This window comes from Suricata suricatta, chromosome 13 (genome assembly GCF_006229205.1).
Source record: "Suricata suricatta isolate VVHF042 chromosome 13, meerkat_22Aug2017_6uvM2_HiC, whole genome shotgun sequence".
Classification (NCBI taxonomy): domain Eukaryota; kingdom Metazoa; phylum Chordata; class Mammalia; order Carnivora; family Herpestidae; genus Suricata; species Suricata suricatta.
This window is the reverse complement of record NC_043712.1, coordinates 5,268,123-5,288,787: the sequence shown is the minus strand read 5'-3', so window position 1 is coordinate 5,288,787 and position 20,665 is coordinate 5,268,123. Positions and strand designations below refer to the sequence as shown.

At 61.5% G+C, this 20,665-nt stretch overlaps 1 protein-coding gene across 1 annotated transcript in view; it reads left to right on the top strand.

Annotated features, from left to right (window-relative positions):
* The window catches only part of HMCN2 (hemicentin 2), a gene marked incomplete at its 5' end in the record, with an annotated part of 136,452 nt that overhangs the window by 86,312 nt on the left and 29,475 nt on the right, over positions 1–20,665 (top strand). The window contains 25 exons of the mRNA XM_029921060.1: positions 293–454; positions 1,199–1,456; positions 2,504–2,671; positions 4,046–4,159; positions 4,579–4,665; positions 5,646–5,837; positions 6,560–6,733; positions 6,821–6,934; positions 7,606–7,748; positions 8,499–8,649; positions 9,267–9,485; positions 10,916–11,029; positions 11,377–11,564; positions 12,230–12,326; positions 13,185–13,346; positions 13,514–13,627; positions 14,537–14,739; positions 15,434–15,515; positions 17,116–17,247; positions 17,883–18,026; positions 18,113–18,272; positions 18,354–18,478; positions 18,925–19,108; positions 20,077–20,174; positions 20,648–20,663. Coding sequence (XP_029776920.1) covers positions 293–454; positions 1,199–1,456; positions 2,504–2,671; positions 4,046–4,159; positions 4,579–4,665; positions 5,646–5,837; positions 6,560–6,733; positions 6,821–6,934; positions 7,606–7,748; positions 8,499–8,649; positions 9,267–9,485; positions 10,916–11,029; positions 11,377–11,564; positions 12,230–12,326; positions 13,185–13,346; positions 13,514–13,627; positions 14,537–14,739; positions 15,434–15,515; positions 17,116–17,247; positions 17,883–18,026; positions 18,113–18,272; positions 18,354–18,478; positions 18,925–19,108; positions 20,077–20,174; positions 20,648–20,663 — 3,601 coding nt within the window. The remainder of the gene's footprint in view (positions 1–292; positions 455–1,198; positions 1,457–2,503; positions 2,672–4,045; positions 4,160–4,578; positions 4,666–5,645; positions 5,838–6,559; positions 6,734–6,820; positions 6,935–7,605; positions 7,749–8,498; positions 8,650–9,266; positions 9,486–10,915; positions 11,030–11,376; positions 11,565–12,229; positions 12,327–13,184; positions 13,347–13,513; positions 13,628–14,536; positions 14,740–15,433; positions 15,516–17,115; positions 17,248–17,882; positions 18,027–18,112; positions 18,273–18,353; positions 18,479–18,924; positions 19,109–20,076; positions 20,175–20,647; positions 20,664–20,665) is intronic.

Here is a 20,665-nt window from a genome sequence, read left to right as displayed (position 1 = left end):
GGGGGAGGGATGCACATGAGAATATTGTAGGAAAAAGCATTTCAGGCAGCGGTATTAGCAGGTGCAAAGGCCCTGGGGCTGGGCCGGGGTTCAGAGAGGACCCGGATCTGCAGGCAGACCTGGGATGTGGAGAAGCCCAGGGGTTGTGGGGGCTCAGGGATGGGATTTGGTCCTCAGGGAGGACTTCCCAAGAGAGACGTGATGTGGAAGGGTATGCCTGGAGGGTGAGCGGCAGCCGGACATTCCGGGCAGAAGGGCCGGGGACCAGGGGCTTCTTTCTCGCCACATGCAGGGCAGCCCCTGCCAGGGGAGGGGAACAGCCTGGAGCAGGTGTCAGCCGTGGGGCGGCTGCTGTACCTGGGACAGGCCCAGCCGGCCCACGAGGGAACGTACACCTGCGAGTGCAGCAACGCAGCGGGAAGGTGCAGCCAGGACCAGCTGTTGGAGGTGCATGGTGAGCCGGGCTGGGACGGCCTGAACCCGGTAGAAGGGGCCGGAAGGGTGGGCCCCTGGGCACCCTGGCCGGGCGGGCCCCACCCTCCAGACTCCCAGCAAAGACAGACTCAGTGACGATGAGAACAAACAAGTTCACCTCCCCTCTTGACCCCTGCGGCTTTATGAGCTGCCCCTCCCGCCGGCCCCTTCCTGCTCGTGACCTGCGCGCGCCGGAGGGGGGCCGGATCCCCAGAAGCCCCGTGGGCCCCCGAGAAACAAAGTCTATCTTGAGACAGTTGGAAACACAGACCTAGAAGGTTGTGGGAAGTTCCTGCACATAACGGGAACCTGCGTCCATAGACTTGGCCCAGAGCGAGGAAATGAAATACCGCAACCTCGTAAAAATCATTCTAGAAAATAAAACCAAGGAGAGCGCCATTCAGCATCCCACCTCTGGAGGAATGCCCTGCCCCAAACAGATCTTCCAGGCTGTGCTGCAACCTTAGTTTCCAAACAGAGGGCCTGCCCCGATTTCCGGGGTGCAGGAGAGCGGCCAAGGGGTCCTGCTGTGACCCCACTGTAGGGATGGAAGACAGAGGCCCAGAAAAGCTGCCGTGGCCGCCGGCCACCTGGCGAGGTCACATAGCCCGTGAGCGGCCAGGGAAGCATAAGCCAAGTGCAGGGCCAGCCTGGCTCATGGCAGATGCCCGGTGCCCGGCGGCCACGGCAGCTTTTCCCTGACAAGCCATCTCCTCCTCCCCAGTGCCACCTCAGGTCGCTGGTCCCCGCGAGCCCCACACACAGGTCTCTGTGGTCCAGGATGGGGAGGTCACCCTGTGGTGCAACGTCACGGGGAAGCCCCCGCCCAGGGTGACGTGGGAGCGGGGCGGCCAGCTGCTGCGGGACCAAGGCCAGCGCCTGCACGTGGAGCGGGCACAGGCCGCACACAGCGGGCGCTACAGATGTGTGGCCGAGAACGTGGCCGGAAGTGCCGAGAGGAGGTTCTCGCTCTCCGTGCTGGGTGAGGACCGCAGCGCGCCGGAGGAGGGCGGGAAGGGGGGCCGCTGGGGAGAAGGAGGCCCGTTCGAGCTGCAGCAGGGCGCTTAGTTCTTGCAGGAATCGGGCCTGCTCTTGGGAGAAGCCTTGAACACTGTCTCAAAGTCAAACAGGCCTTGTTTCCTCCGTCCCTCTCTCCCTTACGTGCCGTTCCCCTACTCTGTTCCCGGCACTGGGGAACGACGCGGTCTCTATCCCACATGACTCGTGGGTGACTGTGGGGGGGAACCAGGGCCTAGGAGAGACCAGGAACAGCCTGAACACTTGTCATGGGAAGTCAGGGCAGCTTCCTGGAGGAAGTGACCTTTAGCTGAAACGTGAAATCTTCATGGACGTTAGCCAGCTGCCAGGGCCGGGGAAGGGACGAGTGTGCGGGGACAGAGGGAACACGCTCTACGGAGGCCTGGTCGGGTGACAGCACTTTCAGGGTGCCGGCCACATCCTCGTGATTCCTGTCTTTTATTAGGCGCCTACTGTATGCCTCAGGGTGGGCGCAGGAAGTGGCAGGAGATAAGGTGGGCAGGGCTGGGTTTAGGAAGGCCTCTCATCACGCCCCCCACCCCCACCGCCCCGGGGTCCCTGGCCTCGCCCACCACTCCCCTCCTGATAGACTGTGACTTCCTTTTTGAGCGGATCCTTTAGGAAGCGCAGAGGCGCCGCTTACATCCAGTGTGCGGATTTCGGGGGCATATCTGCGGTCACGTGGCCCTAATCCCAGCCTCGTGGCTGAGTTTTGACTCTGTACCAGGCACTGTGCTAAGCGCTTGTTGAATCCTCTGGCATCCCTCTGATGGGGCAGGGAAACTGAGGCACAGGTGCTTGCCTGGTGTCAAAGCCCAGCCTGTGGGCACCAGCCACTCCCATCAGTGGGAGTCACTCTGATCTTGTCCCTTCTGCTCCTCAGCCTCTCCTGACTGGGGGTGAGGGTCCTTGTGGGGTAGAGCTATTAGGGGGGCTGGGGAAGGGACACCCCCCATGTGCACCCTGAGTGTGGCTTCTCTTCTGTGTCTAGTGCCCCCTGAGTTTGCCGGAGACTTGGACCCACTGACCAACGTCTCTGTGGCCCTGCACCGCCCCCTGACACTGTTCTGTGAAGCCCTCGGCGTCCCCCCGCCGCGGCTCCGCTGGTTCCGAGGGGAGGAGCCCATCAGCCCCGGGGAGGACACCTACCTCTTGGCAGGTGAGGTGCCAGCCAGGGGAGCGTCTGGACCTCTGCCCCGCCACCCCCCCACCCCCGCATCTATCACATACACCTGACCACTGACACCTTCACTGCCAGGCCTGGTTGGGATAACCATTTAGCCATCGGTCCCCCAAATATGCAACCGAAAACACTGGCTAGGTGAGGTACTCCAGGAAACACAACTGGATTTAAATAAGCGTGGGAAAGACTTCCTGCTGAGTTCCCCTCCCGAAGACTGACAGTGACTATGTGCGTAGTAAAGGTGCTGATAAGTCCCGCAGCAGACATTCTCATGGCACATCCATTACATCCCCCAGGACAGTAACAAACTTTGAGAATGCTGAGCCCAGCACTTCCTCTGAATATCCATCCTCCCCACGAAGTTGGTTTGCAATAGGTCTTACTGGTGCACAGAAGGGGAAACCGGGGCCCAAGAGGCAGTGGCCCATCCAAATCTCGCAAGAACTTCAAGACCCCCCCAAGTTCAGCCTCAGCGACCCAACAGTTGTTCCACATCGCCAAAGCTCGGATGGCAAGTTAGGTTCCCCTGTGCACCGCTTCTGAGCACTCGGTGGGGGCTGCCGGCTGGGGATTCAGAGGCTGCGTCTGGGCAGAGGAGAGCACGGTGATCTGTGAGTGACGTCTGCCCTGCGTGCAGAACGGCAGTAATGACCTGTCCTGTGTCTGCCTTCCCTGGGCAGGTCTCGGGTTCTCCTGGGAGGTGCTGGCTCACCTCTGAGAGGTCCTTGGGAGAAGGGGGCTTTTTTCCAGGTCCACAGAATACCATGGGGGGAGGGAGAAGGGCGTCTGACCTGGGCCAGGACTACAGAGCCCGTTTTAGCCCCAAGTTTTAAAAATATTTATTTATTATTGAGACAGAGAGAAGCAGAGCATGAGCAGGGGAGGAACAGAGAGAGAGGGAGACACAGAATCCGAAGCAGGCTCCAGGCTCTGAGCTGTCAGCACAGAGCCTGACGTGGGGCTTGAACCCACGAGCTGTGAGATCATGACCTGAGCCAAAGCTGGATGCTCAACCAACTGAGCCCCCCAGGTGCCCCAGCCCTTGTCAGTTTCTAGAACCAAGAATAGCCAGCTGACAGATCCCTCTTACTAGAACAGGGTCCTCGAGATTACCCGTGTGCCTGTGTGATGCCCGGGGGCTCCCTCTACCAGTTTACCCTCCTGGGCCTCAGTTTTCCCATTTGAGGAATGGAACACAGGGGGCGGTAGACACACACACACACACACACACACACACACACATCACATTACCACACCTGGCACACTCCTCTCCTGGCGGGCAGCCTGGACTCAGCTTGGGGCAGAGGCTGCCCGGAGCTGTTCTTGGAGCCCACTCACCTCCCTCCCCAGGTGGCCGGATGCTGAAGGTGACCTGGGCCCAAGAGCAAGACAGAGGTCTCTACTCGTGCCTGGCGAGCAACGAGGCTGGGGAGGCTCGGAGGAACTTCAGTGTGGGGGTCCTGGGTACGCCACAGCCCCGTTCCTATGAGCACCCCACGAATCCCTCCTCTCTTGCCTACGAGCTCTTGGGGGCTGGCCCCAGGACTGCGGGCTCATGCTGTAGTGGGGGGCTCATCACAGGAAGGAGGGAGAGACCAAGCCCTGTTTTCTTTGCCTGATCAGCAGCCTCTGCTCTGAAGCTGCCATGGAACATTCCAGAAACAGCAGGCACTAACCCCAAGTGGACGGGGGCGAATATTTGCAACACCACCCACTTATTGAACTAGCCGCCCCGTGGAAGCAGGCATAAGGGGACGGGACACTGAGGCACAGGAAACTGAAGGCAATTGCCTTGGGCACTTGGTTCTGGGCTCTTGGCTTCCTGTTTCATGGTCGTTCGGCCAAGCCTGGCCAGTAACCGTCTATCTCCCTGCTTCTGCCAGTTCCTCCCAGGATTGAGAACGAGGACCTGGAAGAGGCAGTCAGGGTCCCCGAGGGGCAGCCAGCCCCCCTCATGTGCAACGCCACAGGTAAGGGCCACACATGGGCGGGGGCGGGGGGAGAAGCGTGACAAGGCAGCTTCGGAGCGAAGGGGTGTGCCCAGGCGTTCCGGCCCCAGTGCTCCCTGTGGAAGGCCTCTGCACATCTTGAACTTGGCACCGCATCCCTGCTCATCTTTGCACTCCCTCCGCCTCGGCCCCAGACACTCCTCCCCACCCCTCACCTGACTAGAGGCCTTGACTTCCAGGACTTTCCGCAAGGAGTCCTTGGTTGACCCCTTGGGTCCCTAGGCTACCTCCACTGGGGTCCCACTGGCCCCAGGGCTTTCTTGTTCCAGCACTTAGCACCCTGGACCATAATAACCTTGTGACATCTGTGTACCCCACGGGGCTCTGAGTTCCTTGGGGACCCAAGGACTGCCTGTCACCATAGTTCTCCCAGTGCCTAGTGGGGCAGCTCCCGCTAGTGCTGGTGGACTGGGGGGGGTGGATGGGGGGATGGATGGGTGGGTGGAAGGAAGGGAGGAAGGAAGGAAAGACAGGAGGGAGGGAGGAAGGAGGGAGGGAAAGAGGGAGGGAAGGTGGATGGGAAGATGGATGGGGACATGGATGGATGGCAGGAAGGATGGATAGAAAGAGGGAGGGAGGGAGGGAAGGAGGGAGGGAGGGAGGAAGAAAAGGAGGGAGGGAGGACAGACGGGGAGGCGGGTGGACGGACGGACGGACGGACGGACAGACAGACGGGCGAATGCATGGGCAGAATAACGCGTCTGTCCTGCCGGTCTGCCCTAAGCCGTCTCTGCCGAGTCCCCCATGAGGAGCGGGCTGTCGGCCACACAGGACAGGCCCAGGCCAAGTGTGGGGTCTGCTCTGTGTCAGGCCTGCTGCAGGGGCCTCTGGCCAGAGACGGAGAATCCAGGTGTCCTGCCCGACCCCGGAGCCACCTCTGACCTCTTGGCCCGCCTAGTCAGAGCCTTCTGAATGGTGTCTGCCTCTCCCGCTCCTTGCAGGCCACCCACCGCCCCAGGTCACGTGGTTCAAAGACGGGCGGCCCCTGGCGGGTGGAGACGCCTACCATGTCTCTCCAGACGGCGCCCTCCTGCAGGTCGTCCGGGCCAACCTGTCTAGTTCCGGCCACTACTCCTGCGTCGCAGCGAATGCGGTTGGGGAGAAGACCAAGCACTTCCAGCTTAGCGTCCTGGGTAAGCGCTGGGCGCCACCCAGCCTCCCTGGGCTCGAAGGAAGGGAGACCCAAGGTGGCCAGCTCCTAACAGCTTCCCACAAAGCACTCTGCTGTCTTCCCTCCATTTCTTCAAGTTCAACAAAAATAGCCCTAGCTGCATTGGCTGAACGTTTATCATGCGCTGGGCATTTGCACAGACCTGACTGGTTGGACCTTTGCAGCCAGCCTCGGGGGTTGGGGACAAGCTTGTCCCTCTGTGTCCCCAGCAAACTCTGAGGCTTGGGAGGTGACAGAGCCACCAGGTGTCCCTCTCCCGAGGGTAATCAGCACGAACTGTCTTGTCAGGAGAAACGGGTATCTGGAAAACGAGAGGGACACAGGCTGGCATAACAAAATCTGCTTCTATAAATGCTGGTGGCAAAAGGGACAGTCCCATGCAGGACCGAGAGGAAATTGTAGGACCAACGAGAGCAGAGCTATTCCGCGGATCAGGGCGAGTGGGACAGGTTGGAACACAGCGGAATCGACGGGGCTCTGATACGTTAGCAGATGGGCTGGTTGTTAAGAGCCTTCTGGGGAAATTGAGGCAGGAATTGTCCAGAAGCCCCCCCGGGGCACTGCTTGGGGGTGGACAGTGTCAGCTCGGAAGCTAAGCACCACCAGGGGCTGAGATCTTTCTGGAGCCCCGGGCCCAGGGTTAGGGGTCTTTGCTGACAGTCACAGCCCCCCTGCTCCCCACAGTGGCTCCCACCATCCTGGGAGCGGCCGAGGACAGCGCGGACGAGGAGGTGACGGTGACCATCAACAACCCCATTTCTCTGATCTGTGAGACGCTGGCCTTCCCCTCCCCCACCATCACCTGGATGAAGGACGGCGCCCCGTTCGAGGCTTCCAGCAACGTCCAGCTGCTCCCAGGTGCTGCCTCTGTCGGTGAGGGGAGGGGCTGGGGAGCCGGAGCTCACGGGCCCGTGGGGGTGACCCTGGCCCCATCCCCGCAAACAGGCACCCACGGGCTGCAGATCCTGAATGCCCAGAAGGAAGACGCGGGCCAGTACACCTGCGTGGTCACCAATGAACTTGGAGAGGCTGTGAGGAACTACCACGTGGAGGTGCTCAGTGAGTCGGGGAGCTTCCCGGGCACCGGCAGGGCAGGCGGGAGGCGCTCAGTGAGTCGGGGAGCTTCCCGGGTACCGGCAGGGCAGGTGAGAGGCGCTCAGTGAGTCGGGGAGCTTCCCGGGCACTGCCAGGAAAGGTGGGAGGTGCTCAGTGAGTTGGGGAGCCCCCCGGGCACCAGCAGGGCAGGCGGGAAGCGCTCAGTGAGTCGGGGACGCCCCTGGCACCTGGCCCACACCGACGACCTAGTCACCTTCACATGGTGTATCTCCTCTGAGGGTCCCCAGGCAGCCAGGGTAGGACCAAGGGCACTAGGAGCCAGAAACAAGTGAGTTAGGTCTTGGCCGCATGGATGCAGATCCCCGCCGGTCCCCATTTCCTTCTGTTGCCTCCGCTGTGACGTGGCCAGAGGCCTTACACCTTGACACCTGGAACCCCTAGAATGACCCCCAGAGGTCACCCCAGGAAATCCCTGCCTCAGACCTGCCCTGTCCCCTTAACCATGAGCTCCCAAGCCTCCCTCCCCTAAATGAAGTCACAGGAGCGGGTCAGTCTCCAGCGTCCCTGCTCTCTGCTCTCGGGAAGCAGCCGCCCATTTCTGGGACCCGCAGGGGGCACTGCGTCCCAGAGCCCCTCTCAGAGGCCGGCTCCTCAGCCCCCCTTGTGGCTTTCAGTCCCTCCTTCCATCTCCAAAGACGACCCCTCGGGGGAGGCCGGCGTGAAGGAAGTGAAGACCAAGGTCAACAGCACCCTGACCCTGGAGTGTGAGTGCCGGGCCGTACCCCCGCCCACCATCAGCTGGTACAAGGATGGACGGGTGAGCTCGGGGCCCCAGGCCCCCCTGCGTCTGCTCGGAGCCCTCGGGGAAGGCGGGCAGAGCTCCTGGCCCCGCCCCGCTTTATGTCTTTGAGGGAACAGGTCTCATCATCAGTAAACCCTGCGTCCACCTGTTTACCTCACCCGGTTTCTCAGCTGCAAGGGTTTGGTGTTTAAAACTGTCAGAGCGCTAGCCTCACTTTGTGTTGTATTTTTAAAATTTTATTAAACTGTAAGTACTCTCCGCTAGGTGTCTTCTGCCCCTTCTTTCTTTTTTTTAATGTTTGTTTATTTATTTATTTTTAATGTCTTTATTTTATTTTGGGGGGGGGCAAAGAGAGTGGGGGAGGGGCAGAGACAGAGGGAGACACAGAATCTGAAGCAGGCTCCAGGTTCTGAGCTGTCAGCACAGAGCCCGATGCGGGATTCGAACTCACGAACCGTGAGATCGTGAGCTGAGCTGAAGTCAGACACTTAACTGAGTCACCCAGGCGCCCCTGCCCCTTATTTCCTAGCATATATTTTAAAGTTTTATTTATTTTTTTTTAAGAGAAAGAGAGAGAAAGAGGCAGCATGATTCGAGGAGGGGCAGAGAGGGAGTAAGAATCCCAAGGAGGTTCTGAGCGGTCAGCGCAGAGCCCCACGTGAGACCATGACCTGAGCCGAAACCAAGAGTGGGACACTTACCCGACTGAGCCGCCCGGTGCCCCTGCTCCTCATTTCTGATCATCCCCCCTCTTCCCGCCCCCAGCCCGTGACCCCCAGCCCGCGGCTCCGCGTCCTGGGCGAAGGCCGGCTGCTCCAGATCCAGCCCACGCGGGTCTCGGATTCGGGGCGATACCTGTGTGTGGCCACGAACGTGGCGGGCGAGGATGACCAGGACTTCAATGTGCTCATCCAGGGTGCGTGGGGGCCAGTGGGGCGGGGGCGGCACAGGCGGGGCGGGGGGTGTCCCTGCTTCTGGAATGATCTAGCAGGCGGACTGTGTTCCTGGCTGCTTGTTCCCCTTCTCACGGCTGGCTGGCGTGTCTTACCCCCAGACCCCTGGCCGGGGCTCTTCCCTTAACTAACCTGGGAACATCACTGCCCTTCCCCCTACCCGCACCCGCAGGCCTTGGTTTTACGGTTGTAAAATGTGGGTCATCAACTCAGGTGGCCTCAGGGGGCCCCTCCGCTTCTGAAAGCCAATGGTTTTGTGCCTCTGTGCTTCAGTCAACAAACCCTAGCTAAAACTTAGGATCTGGCTCCCTCCCCCGAGAGGTGTCAGCATGTCACGCAAAGTCGTTGAGTCCACTGGACGTGAGCTACAGAGGGCAGAGCTCTATCCCAGTGCCCAACATAGTAGTTGCTCAGTAAATGCTGTCTGAAGGAATGTGTTTGAAAATGGCCGTGACCGTAGGGATCCGCTCTCACAGTGCTCTTTCCGGCCCTGAGAGGGGCTGGCACGGGAGTCTCTCGGAGCAGAAGTGCACCCCCGTCCCTCAGTCGTGTGTCCTAATGGCTCTGTCCCCCACCCCAGTGCCCCCCATGTTCCAGAAGCTGGGCGACGCCGGTGTGGACTTCGAGACCCCGTCCAGGGAGGAGGAGGTCCTCGGCGGGGTGACGGAGTACCGGGAGGTTGTGGAGGACAGCCCCGCCTACCTGGACTGCGACACCAATGCCATCCCTCCCCCGGAGCTCAGCTGGTACAGAGACGGCCAGCCCCTCTCGGCCGCAGACGGGGTGTCTGTTCTGCAAGGTAGTTGAGGGTGTGCCCAGAGAGGTCGGGGGTCCGCAGGCAGGGATCGGGGGCACACTCCCCTCAGACTGCCCCTTATGTGTCCTTGGAACTCTCCTGTGTGCTGCTGTGTGGCCTCGGGCAGGCCGCCTGCCCCCTCTGGACCTTAGCTGCCTTTCATAAAGCAGGGCTAGACGTCCTTTGCTTATCCAAAGGCAAGAGTAGGGTCCCCCTTTGCCTGTGGTTTCTAGAACAAGCCCAGCTCTGGGCTTCAAGATTTGTGAGGTCCCTGGATAACTGGGCAATGCTGGTGTCTCCTCTGCAGGGGGAGCTGCTTCCTTTATCAGGATCTCGTGAGGCCCACACTGGGGTGGGGAGTCCGGGCACAGAGCCCTGCGTCGTCTCCTCAGAGGGGGATCGCATGACCTTTCCACTTAGGATTTGTCCTGTGTGCTGCCAGCCTCACGGGCAAGGGAGTGCCGCCGGGGGGGTGGGGGTGACACAGCTTGCACGGGCCTCGAGACGAGCAGGGTTCTCCCAGGGTTTGTACTTTGGTGCTCGGAAAAGACAGCCTCCTAGAGAAGGAGGAGAAGGCAGTGCTCACTGAAACGGGGGCCCGACTGACCCCTCAACCCGGCTCCCGCCCTTGGACTTAGACCCTGACCCAGATCCTGGGTACACAGTGAGCTCAGTCACATGCTGATTCCTACCCCAGGTCCTGACCAGAGGTGACTCCCAGCGATCAGCTGCCCCCCTGGCCCTGGCCCTGAACCTCCATCCCTGCCACTGCCCTCTGACCCTGGCTGCTGACCGCTAAGCACGGGCACGTGGAGGTTGGGGCCACGGGTGGACCTTAACTCTGAACCTGACCATAGATCAACTTCACATATCAAGTGGCCCCCCTCCCCCGCCAAACATAGTCACCGGTTCTCCAATCCCGGCCACTGTCCCCTGCTTCTAACCTTGGCCACAGGCATGCGACAGCCGGGCCGGCAACCCCTTCCCTCCAACCCAGAATCCTGAGCTCACTGGGACCCCGGCCCGGCCCTGCTGGAGACCATCTCTAGCACCCCCCCACCCATGAATGCCAGGATCTGGAGCTGGCTGTCTCTGGATCACAGAGGGTCCCAGGGGATACCCCCTCCGCCCCCCTCAATCACCACCACCCAAGAGCTCTCTCATTGCTTCCTAAAAGCCAATGCCTGGACATTTGCCCCGCTCTCTGCCCCCTCCCTCTGCCTTCATCGAGGAGCTGGGCTCGGCGATGCTGGGCTCTCTTGGGAGGCCTCAGTTCTTCCATCTGTAGGATAGGACTGGTAAGAGCACACGGAGTTGGAGGCCAGGAAAGCACGCAGCCCAGGGCCCGGCACCGGCAGGCAGGTCTCCCAGGCCCCCTCCAGGGGCAGGAGCGGGCCTCGTTGCCCTTGTTCAGGTGTCCTGTGTCCCTGCAGGAGGTCGGGTCCTGCAGATCCCCCTTGTGCGTGCGGAGGATGCCGGGAAGTACTCGTGCAAGGCCTCCAACGAGGTGGGCGAGGACTGGCTGCACTACCAGCTGCTCGTGCTGAGTGAGTGGCCGCCCGGCACGGGGGAGGGGCCTGGGTCTGCAGGGCCCGTGGGGGAGGGGTGGGGGGGGCCCCGGGCGCTCCTTGCTGAAGGGGGTTAGGGCAGAGCACACAGCCAGTGCTGCTCTACCTGGTGGTTGATAACGGAAGGCACTCGACCTTGGACTGGGTTCAGATTCCAAGTGGCCTTGTGACCTCGGGCAAATCACAAGCGTCCCTGTGGCCCGGAGCCCCAAGCTATAGCGCCTGGGGGGCTTGGGGAGCAGGGCACGGCCCCGCGGCCCCGCCCCCACCCCAGCCGCCCTCCCCAGGCAGGCTGCCGTTCCTCACCCTGCTGTCCCTGACCCCAGCCCCGCCTGTGATCCTGGGTGACCCGGAGGAGCTCGTGGAGGAGGTGACGGTCAACGCCAGCAGCACTGTCAGCCTCCAGTGCCCGGCCCTGGGCAACCCTGTGCCCACCATCTCGTGGCTCCAGAATGGGCTGCCTTTCTCCCCGAGCCCACGGCTGCAGGTCCTGGAGGACGGGCAAGTCTTACAGGTCAGGACGTCCCCCGGCTCAGGCTGTGACCCAGTCCTGCTTGTCCAGGAGCCCAGGAGCGGACCTCATCTGCGCCAAATGAGGCTCTTCGCCCAGAGGCGTGTTGGAGCACCTGGGATTCAGTGTGGCCCCCCCAAATAATCCTACGCGAGGAGCCTGCGGAGAGCACAGGGCCACACGGGGCACCTGGAGAGGACATATATGTGTGCCGCGTCTGGAGGAAGGTGACCCTAGGTCACTCAAATCCAGACACTGCTGTATGGGTCAGGGTCAGGGTCAGGGTCAGGGTTTAGAGTTTAGGGAGGTTTGGGGTTAGGGTTTAGGGGTAGGGAAGGGCTTAGGGGTAGGGTTAAGGCTAGGGGTTCGGGTTAGAGTCCCCAGTCCAGTGCAGAGTGGCCCTGCCTGGGGCTGCAGACGGGGAGAGCCTGCTGTCACCGTCTAGTCTGCTATAGGGAATCATCTAGCATCAACTTCACGCGGCTCCACGAATTTCACAAAGAGCCCTCAATGGACATAGAGGGAGGGGGCTGCTCCCTGACCTCTGCCTTGTGCAGACAAAGGCGGCGGCCTCCTGGGGTGAGGGGGAGCCCTCCCGGTCCTCCCTGGGGGAGCCCAGAGCCAGCAGGCCTGTGGTGTCTCCCAGACCCCTTTCCCTGTGCCCGCAGGTTTCCACGGCGGAGGTGGCTGATGCCGCCAGCTACATGTGTGTGGCCGAGAACCCGGCGGGCTCCTCAGAGAAGCTCTTCACCCTCAGGGTGCAAGGTGAGCTGGGCCCAGCGGCTGCCCCTGGGGGTCCCCGCTCTGGAGGCCCGCTGCTCCGGGCTGGCAGTGGCCCGCTCCGTGGGGTGACCTTGCAGGCGGAGGCGGCGCATCATCCCACCGGGAGGGGCACTGCCTCGGGGCTCCTGGTGTCCTGGGCTCTAGGCCTGGGCCCAGAGGGCATAGATCCCAGCTGATGCCAGCCTTCTCCTGGCACAGAGAGGGGACCCTGATCCCTGTGGGTCAACCCCCGATGATTAAAAAAATTTTTTTTTAATGTTTGCTTATTTATTTTGAGAGAGAGACAAGAGCGTGAACAGGGGAGGGGCAGACAGAGGGAGACACAGAATCCGAAGCAGGCTCCAGGCCCTGAGCTGTCAGCACGGAGCCCGATGTGGGGCTCGAACCCACGAACCACAAGATCATGACACTTTCCCTGAGCTGATCTTCCAGCAGAGCTAGGAGGTCAGGCCAAATTACAGCTCAGAGGGGCCCCAGGAGGAGCTTCTATCTCATTGGCCATGAGCTCTGCCTCCAGATGTGGGGCAGCTGTGGCCTCAGGGACAGAGGGAGGACAGAACACTCGAAGCCTGGGACTCAAGCCTGAATTGGCATCTCAGCTCTGCCACTGCCCAGCGGCGTGGCTTGGGACCAGTGACCCTCCCCCTCTGATATCTGAGCCTTGCGTTGTCATCTGTGAGGCAGTCGTGACAAATAGGGGCTGCTGCCCAGCCTTGTTTAAAGGTGCACCAAGGCAGGGCGCCAGGAGCTCCTAGGGACCGTGTCCCACTCTGGGGCTCTCTGCCCCCCCCAGAACACCTTCTCATGTGTCTTTCTTTCTCCCGGTGACCGCGGGGACAGCCCCCCCTCGAATCACAGGCCCGAACTTGGAGCAGGTCACGGCCATCGTCAACAGCAGCGTCTCCCTGTCCTGTGACGTCCATGCTCACCCGAGCCCCGAGGTCACATGGTACCGAGACAGCCAGGCCCTCTCTCTGGGAAAAGAGGTCTTCCTCCGGCCTGGTGGGTAAACTGAGGCTTGGAGCCCAGCCTGAGGCTGTGTGGGGAGTCAGAGGTGCTTCCCCAGGCCTGGGGTGGACCACACCAGGAGTTGGGGAGGACTTCGGGATCGTGGGCCGGGAGGGCCGGGGCCTGTTTGCTGGTGCAAGGGGCTGGCTTCCCCCTGGCAGGCACCCACACGCTGCAGCTGGCCAGGACGCGGCCGTCAGACTCTGGGACATACACGTGTGAGGCCCTCAATGCCGCCGGCCAGGACCAGAAGCTGGTGCAGCTCAGCGTGCTGGGTAGGTCCCGTCTGTGCCCCACGCCTTCAGTGAGCCCCCAGCCCCACACCCTGAGGCAGCTCAGCCGGCCCTGGGGGGACCCTGGGATGCCCAGCCCCCTCTCTGGGCAGCACGGTGGGTAACATCCTGGTCTGCAGAGTAGGACACATGGAGTTTGAGACACAGCTGTGCACTTATTTGCTGTGTGATCTTGGGCACAGCACTCTCCCTCTCTGAGCTTCAGGCTTCCCATCCAGAAGGTGACAGTTGGAGTAAGTGTGGTTTGTGAGTATTTACCCCAAGCCTAGGGCACAGCGAGCCCTGAAGCCGAGGAGCAGACAGCAGGACAGCTGGGGTGGGGAGGGGGGGGCTGCGTCTGGCCCAGAAAAGACCCTTCCCAAGCCTGATAGATCCCAGGTTTTTTGCAGAGAGATTGTGTCAGGGCTCCTGGTCCTCAGGATCCTCTTGGGGGAAAGCTGGGCCAAGGTGCCATGAGCCAGGGCTCCCTGGAAGTTTCCTTCTACCCCTGGGGCTAGTGGATTCATTAGCACGTTATTCATGGACCATGTGCACGCCGGACTCCGTGCCAGGTTCCGTGGGTTCACAGCCAGGGGTAGGGCTGGTTTGCCGGAGGGACATGAGCTGTGGGGGACCCCCAGGCTCTGACACACCAGAGCCTGACCTGAGTGGGAAAGAGCCCAGGAGGGCCGTCCGAGCGTCTCCCCGTCTAGGAAGCTGAGGCAGGAGAGGGCAAAAGGCTTTTCCCAGGACCTGGGCTCTCCTCTTCCACCTCCGTGGGTCCGCGTCACCCCTGGGGTGAGCTGCACTGTGGGACCCCCTGGGGGCCTCCGTCGGCTGTCGCCCCTTGCTAGAAGCAGGCAGGACTCCGGGAAGGCTGCCGGGCCTCACTCCACTCACCTGTGTTCCCAGTGCCCCCCACCTTCAGGCAGGCTCCCAGCAGCCCCCAGGAAGCGATCCTGGTCCGGGCTGGGGACACAGCCATCCTGAGCTGCGAGACCGACTCATTCCCTGAGCCGACCGTGACGTGGCTCAAAGACGGGCAACCCCTGGTCCTGGCACAGCGCACCCAGGCTCTGCTGGGCGGGCAGAGGCTGGAGGTCCGGGACACCCAGGTGCGCAGCCCCGAGGCCCGGGCAGCAGTGGGCAGTGTGGGGCCAGTTCCTGGTGAGCCCGGGAGGCGGGGTTGGGCAGCTGTGTGGCAGGGTGTGGGGACCGTCACCCCCTCAGCCTTCAGGACCTAGCGCCAAGCTGCTTGGCAGCCTCCAGGGCAGGTGACGGGAGAATAGCGTGGGGCTCCAGGGCTGGCTCTGAACTGACCTTGAGCAAGTGCGTTCCCTGGCACCTGCCTCGTTTCCCTGGGGTCTAGAAGCCTTTTCCAGGTCCCCCTCTCCCCCCGCTGTGATTCTCTGGGAGTCTGCTCTGCCCGCCTCCCTGGTGTGGACTAGACACTCGGAAGTGTTTGTTGGGGGGACGTTTGCTGCTCTGGGAAACCATGCTGGGCCCCTGTTTCCCTCCCCAGCTCCGTCTCCCCCCACCAGTGAGGGACTCTTTCCTCCAGGCTTGACTGACACATAGGCCCAGGGGCGGGTGGGGTCTGGAACCTGTGCACTCACCCTCCAGCAGCCCTCCTGATCTTGAGGTTCTTGGGAAAAGCCAGAGGGTCCTGTCTTCCTCGTGGGCTTCCCAGGCGGGACCAGCATATTTGGAGAGTCCCTTCTCCGGAAGGTTCTGAGCCCTGGGCGTCACGGGGGCCCTCGGCCCGTCCCAGCCCCGTGCACACCAGCACTGCGCGCTCTCTTGTCCCAGGTGCTGGATAAAGGCTCGTACAGCTGTAAAGTCAGCAACAGCGCCGGGGAAGCCATGCGGACCTTCGTCCTCACCGTCCAGGGTAAGCTGGGGACCAGCCCGAGAGCATCACCGCGGGACCCCCACGCAGCACACAGGGCCGCCAAGGATGAGAGGGGCAGTAGCTGGAAAGAGTCAGTGGCCCTGAGTGTTTGGGGCACAGGATGTGGCAGTGAAAAGACCAGGACTGCCGCTGACCTGCTCTCCGAGACTCAGCACAGCACCTCGGTCCCTCTGAGCCTTGGGTTTATCTTCCTGTAAAAGGAGGCAAAGTAATACCTGCTGACTAGGTGGACAGGAAGCCGTCAGTTGATGGGCTGCCAGGACTGTATCTATAAAGTCCCAAGCAGGGGCCCTAGGAGAGTCAGGCAGTTGGAGCCCTGGGGCCATGTCACCACCATTTTGAGCCCTGAGGGGCCTGCTCCGTCAGCCCAAGGACAGAACACAGATAGCATTTGATTGGATGTGGCTCAAGCTGGGGGGAAGCGGGAGCTCACTTACAGAAGCAAGGGATGAAGGTTCAGCCAGATTTTCCTGGCATCAGATGTTGTAACAGTTAGAATATAAACTCAGCTGTGTAACAAAGAGACCCTAAAACACAGTGGATTAAACAAGAGAGGACTTTACCTTTCTAATGCAAAAGCCCAGAGGGGAGCATCCAGGCTGGTGGGTAGCTCAGGGCCCACCGAGTGGTAGGTAAATTACTCAGTGGTAATTTGGGGATCCAGGATCTTTCCATCCTGTTCATCTCCCACCCCTTAGGGCCTTACCCCTGTCTACCTGCATCCCATCCCAGTTCACAGGAAGCAGAAAGGAGCAGAAGCAGAGGGCAAGCATTTTTGTTTTGAGCAAGTGATACGGAAGTTGTATCTGCCACCTTGCCTTGTATCCAGCAGTGGGAATATTGGCAGCTGGCCACAGCAGGCTGCAAGGGAGACTGGGAAATGCAGTTCTACCTGAGCAACCCTGCACTCAGCTAAGCTGCTGTGGAAGATGGGAAGGACAGGGGGTGGGGGGGGAAGAGCATCTGCTGTCTGCCCCAGAAGGCAAAGCCAGTAAGCAGCCTGCCCGCCAGGCAAGTAGCAGGTGGATCTAACCATAAGCCATATGGACTACTATTGTTGAAGATGATTGACACCAGGTTTGCTGCTTAAAGCCTCCTCCTATTGGCTGCTTTGATGAATGATGGTGGGAGGTGGGGGGGATGTCTGGTCTCTGAGGACAAAGAGATTTCATCCTGAGCACAGCCATTTTTGTTCCATTGGTAGCGGTTGCCTGGGATGAATGATGTCATCCTGGCTGAGCAGGAGAGAGTGCTGGGATCGATTAGTGATGTCTGCCCTGTACACAGCCATGCATTCACTATCCTTGGGCTGGGGTTGATTAGTAATGTTTGTCCTGCACACAGCCATGCATTCACCATGCTTGGGCTGAGTGGACCCCTCTGGGCTCTGCTGTGTAGGCAGTTGCTGGTTCTGTTTACATCTGTGAATGAAGCAACCTGTATTTCTTCCACTGGCAAAGCATAAAATGTCAACTACTAACCAGCAGGAAGAGCCTGTTGAGTGTCCCTAGTCAGCCCGAGTGGAAGGAATGGGGCTGCAGAGCCTTAGGATTCTGGCAATCTGGCTTCTCTCCTGCAGTGTCCCCAACATTTGAGAACCCCAAGACAGAGCGGGTGAGCCAGGTGGCCGGGAGCCCCCTGGTCCTGAGCTGTGACGTGACTGGGGTCCCTCCGCCTACCGTCACCTGGCTGAAGGACAGAATGCCCGTTGGTGAGTGCATCCCACCGTCTCTCAGGGATGACATGACAATGAAAGCTTGTCCTTGGCAAACTCAAAGGCCGGCAGGGACTTGTCCTCACACCCCTGATTTGTCTTGCAACCCCAGTTGGCCCTTGAAATCCCAGTATGGAAAACCATTCCCATGGGGGCTCAAAGGCTCCCTGTGTTTGTGCCCACAATCGGCTCCCACGAGATGGGTGCCGGCCTGCCCCTGGGCCTGGCATTGGCCCCCAAAGCTGCCCCCTCCCCGGTCACTCAGTGCCACCTGGCCCAGCTGCCAGGGCCAGCAGGTGCTGGACACTAACGGAAATGGGGCACCTTGGCAGGAACTGTCCCTAGGGGAAGGAAATAGGGGAAGGGCTGTAGGTAGGGCACCGGATGCTTAGAGACCCAGCTGAGAAAGGTTGTGATGTAGGCACAGCAAGAGACCCTGCCCCTGTCTGGGCCTCACTTTCGCTGTGAGCCCAGGGAGATGGTGGTGACACGAGGGTTCCCGGGGTCCTGTGCGTGTGGGGGAGGGGCGCCTTCTTCAGGACTCACATGACTCTCATGTGGGGTCCCAGTGGTGGCACCCGGGGCGGTGCGTCTGTGCGGGTGAGGGCCTGGCACGCCCCTCCCTCCCTCAGAGAGCAGCGTGGTGCACGGCGTGGTCTCCCGGGGGGGCCGCCTGCAGCTGAGTCACCTGCAGCCCGCCCAGGCCGGCACCTACACGTGCGTGGCGGAGAACAGCCAGGCCGAGGCCCGCAAGGACTTCGTGGTAGCCGTGCTGGGTACGTCCAGGCCCTACGTCCCCCTGCCCCACCCCCTGCACCTGCCCCTGCCGCGGCACCGGGCCTCACCACAGCCCCCGCCACAGTGGCCCCCCAGATCCGGAGCTCGGGTGCCACGCAAGAGCACAGTGTCCTGGAGGGACAGGAGGTGCGACTGGACTGCGAGGCGGACGGGCAGCCCCCGCCCGACGTGGCCTGGCTGAAGGATGGCAGCCCGCTGGGCCAGGGCGTGGGCCCCCACCTCCGGTAAGGCCCAGCTTGTGCCCTCCTGGGTGCCCCCGGCAGCGGCCGCAGCCCCTTACGCGCTGGCTCCCCGGCCCCGAGCAGGTTCTACCTGGACAGCGGTGCCCTGGTGCTGAAGGGTCTGCGGGCCGAGGACTCGGGCGCCTACACCTGCGTGGCCCACAACGTGGCCGGGGAGGACGCCAGGCTGCACACAGTGAGCGTGCTGGGTGAGCAGCGGAGGGGCGAGGAGAGGAGGGGGCTCTGGCCTCCCTGGGGCTGCAGCAGCCGGGCCACTGTGGGGCCTGCACCGGGGCCTCCGGAGGGTGATGCCGGGGCTGGGGTGTTGGAGGCCTGGTTCAAGTCCCAGCCATGCCCACACCGTGAGCCAGCCCACCCTCCCGCCTCTCTGGGCCTCTGCATCCCTTCTTAGACTAAAGGAACAAGCACTCCCGCCCAGGGGGGCGGCAGGAGAGGTGGGAAGTAGGGGGGTATGAGAAGAGAGCCATGGGGTGAGCCTGTGTGCCTGTGTGGTGGGCTTCGTCCTCCCCTGGCACCATACACGATCAATTTCCACTTCCTGGAATTCGCCCGGGTGGAGCCTGTCTCCCCCCGCCCCCCAGACCCTCTCCCTCAACCCCCTCCCCGCCCCCCTGTCCTCTCTGCCCGTCCCCAGTTCCTCCCACCATCGAGCAGTGGGCAGAGGGCTCGGGGACCCTGGTGAGCAGGCCCGGGGAGCTGGTGACCATGGCGTGCCCCGTCCGGGGCTCCGCGCCCATCCGCGTCAGCTGGCTCAAGGACGGCCTGCCCCTCCCGCTGTCCCAGCGCACCCGCCTCCACAGCTCCGGCCGCACCCTCAGGTAGGGGGAGGCTCCGGCCCCTGGGCCGGCTGGTCCCAGACACACTCTCCAGGCAGCTTGGGTTTCAGAATGCATCTGAACCGTTTTCAAATAAGAAATAATATAGAAACATACAGAGAGCTATGAGGAGGAGAGAGCCCCCCACCCCCAAATGGAACTCCGAAGATGAAAGGGGACTCCGCCCTCCGGTTCTTACAGCCGAGGGAGGGAGGACACAGGTCCAGGTGATGACATCTGGTGGTTTCCAATTCACCCTGTCTTAGAGTGGAGGAAGAATCACGGGAGGCTTCCTGGAAGAAGGCTTCTGAGCCAAGTCTTCATGCATTCTTCAACGCTTTACAGAGTGCTTGATGTTGCCAGGCATTGGGATAGGCCAGTGCACAAAATAGAGCCTCCGTCCCTGCCACTGCTTTATGAGGGGAGGAGAGTGACATTAAATAGAACAAGGGAACATCACAAGGGTTACGTGCGCCGAAGACGTAGCCGTGGAGGCCGATGTTTTAGGGCCATCAGCGATAGGCACTCAGATAAGGTGACATTGGAGCAGAGGTGGACAGAGTTAAGAGAGGGAGCCGAGTGGATTCTGTAGGGAAGAGCTCCCCTAACCGGAAGAGGGTGAGAGCAGCAAGTTTAAAGGCCCTGAGGTGGGCGTGTACCCGTGTGTTCGAGGAATGGGGGGAGGATTGGGGGGAAGACGAGCAGGCGGGCTCTCCTTGCTTGTGGCGGTGCAGCCAGTGGAACTGGAAAAGCAGGGTGAAGTGGGTCGGAGAAGGCAGCAGGGGACCCGGAGCCTGGGGCTGCATTCTGCGGGCACCAGGGGACCAGGAGAGGGCTTTGGGGCAGAGGTGGGGCCTGTTCAGTGAGTTTCAGAGCTGCGCCTCTGGCAGGCAAGCCGCTGGGCGGTGGGAGAAGAGAAGGACTGTTTCCATGAGCCCCCTCTCCTTCACCCCCCCCCCCGAGGGGTTCAGGATTTCCCAGGTGCAGTTGGCAGATTCTGGAGTTTTCACCTGCGTGGCCGCAAGCCCAGCTGGCGTGACCGACAGGAACTTCACCTTACAGGTGCACGGTACGGACCGGGGCGGGTGACAGACCTGTCCCTTGGCCTTGAGCCTGAGAATGAGGCCCAGTGGGCAAACAGAGACTCATTCATTCATGCCGCAAGCAGCCATTAGACCCTGCGGTGTGCCAGGGCCTTGCCGGGCACCAGGATGCGACACTGACCAGAGGTGGCCCCTGCCAGTGGTAGGTCAGCGCAGGAAACAGCTCTGTAAAGACACAAGCAGAATTCTAGGGGACTGGTGACAGCAGGGAAAGGAGAGGGAGCTGCGGGAGCATTGAAGAGGCCTCCCCAGCTGGCCTGGGGAGGTCAGGGAAGGCTTCCTGGAGGAGGTGAGGCCTAAGCTGAGGACTGGAGATGAGAAGGAATAGTCCAGGAGAAGGGCGTTCTGATGGATACAAGAGCAGCTGGTGCAAAGGTCCAGGGGCGAGGGCCACCAGGTGTGGCCTGCAAGGACTCGTGCCCACTCTTGATCTTGACAGCGCCCCCTGTCTTGGAGC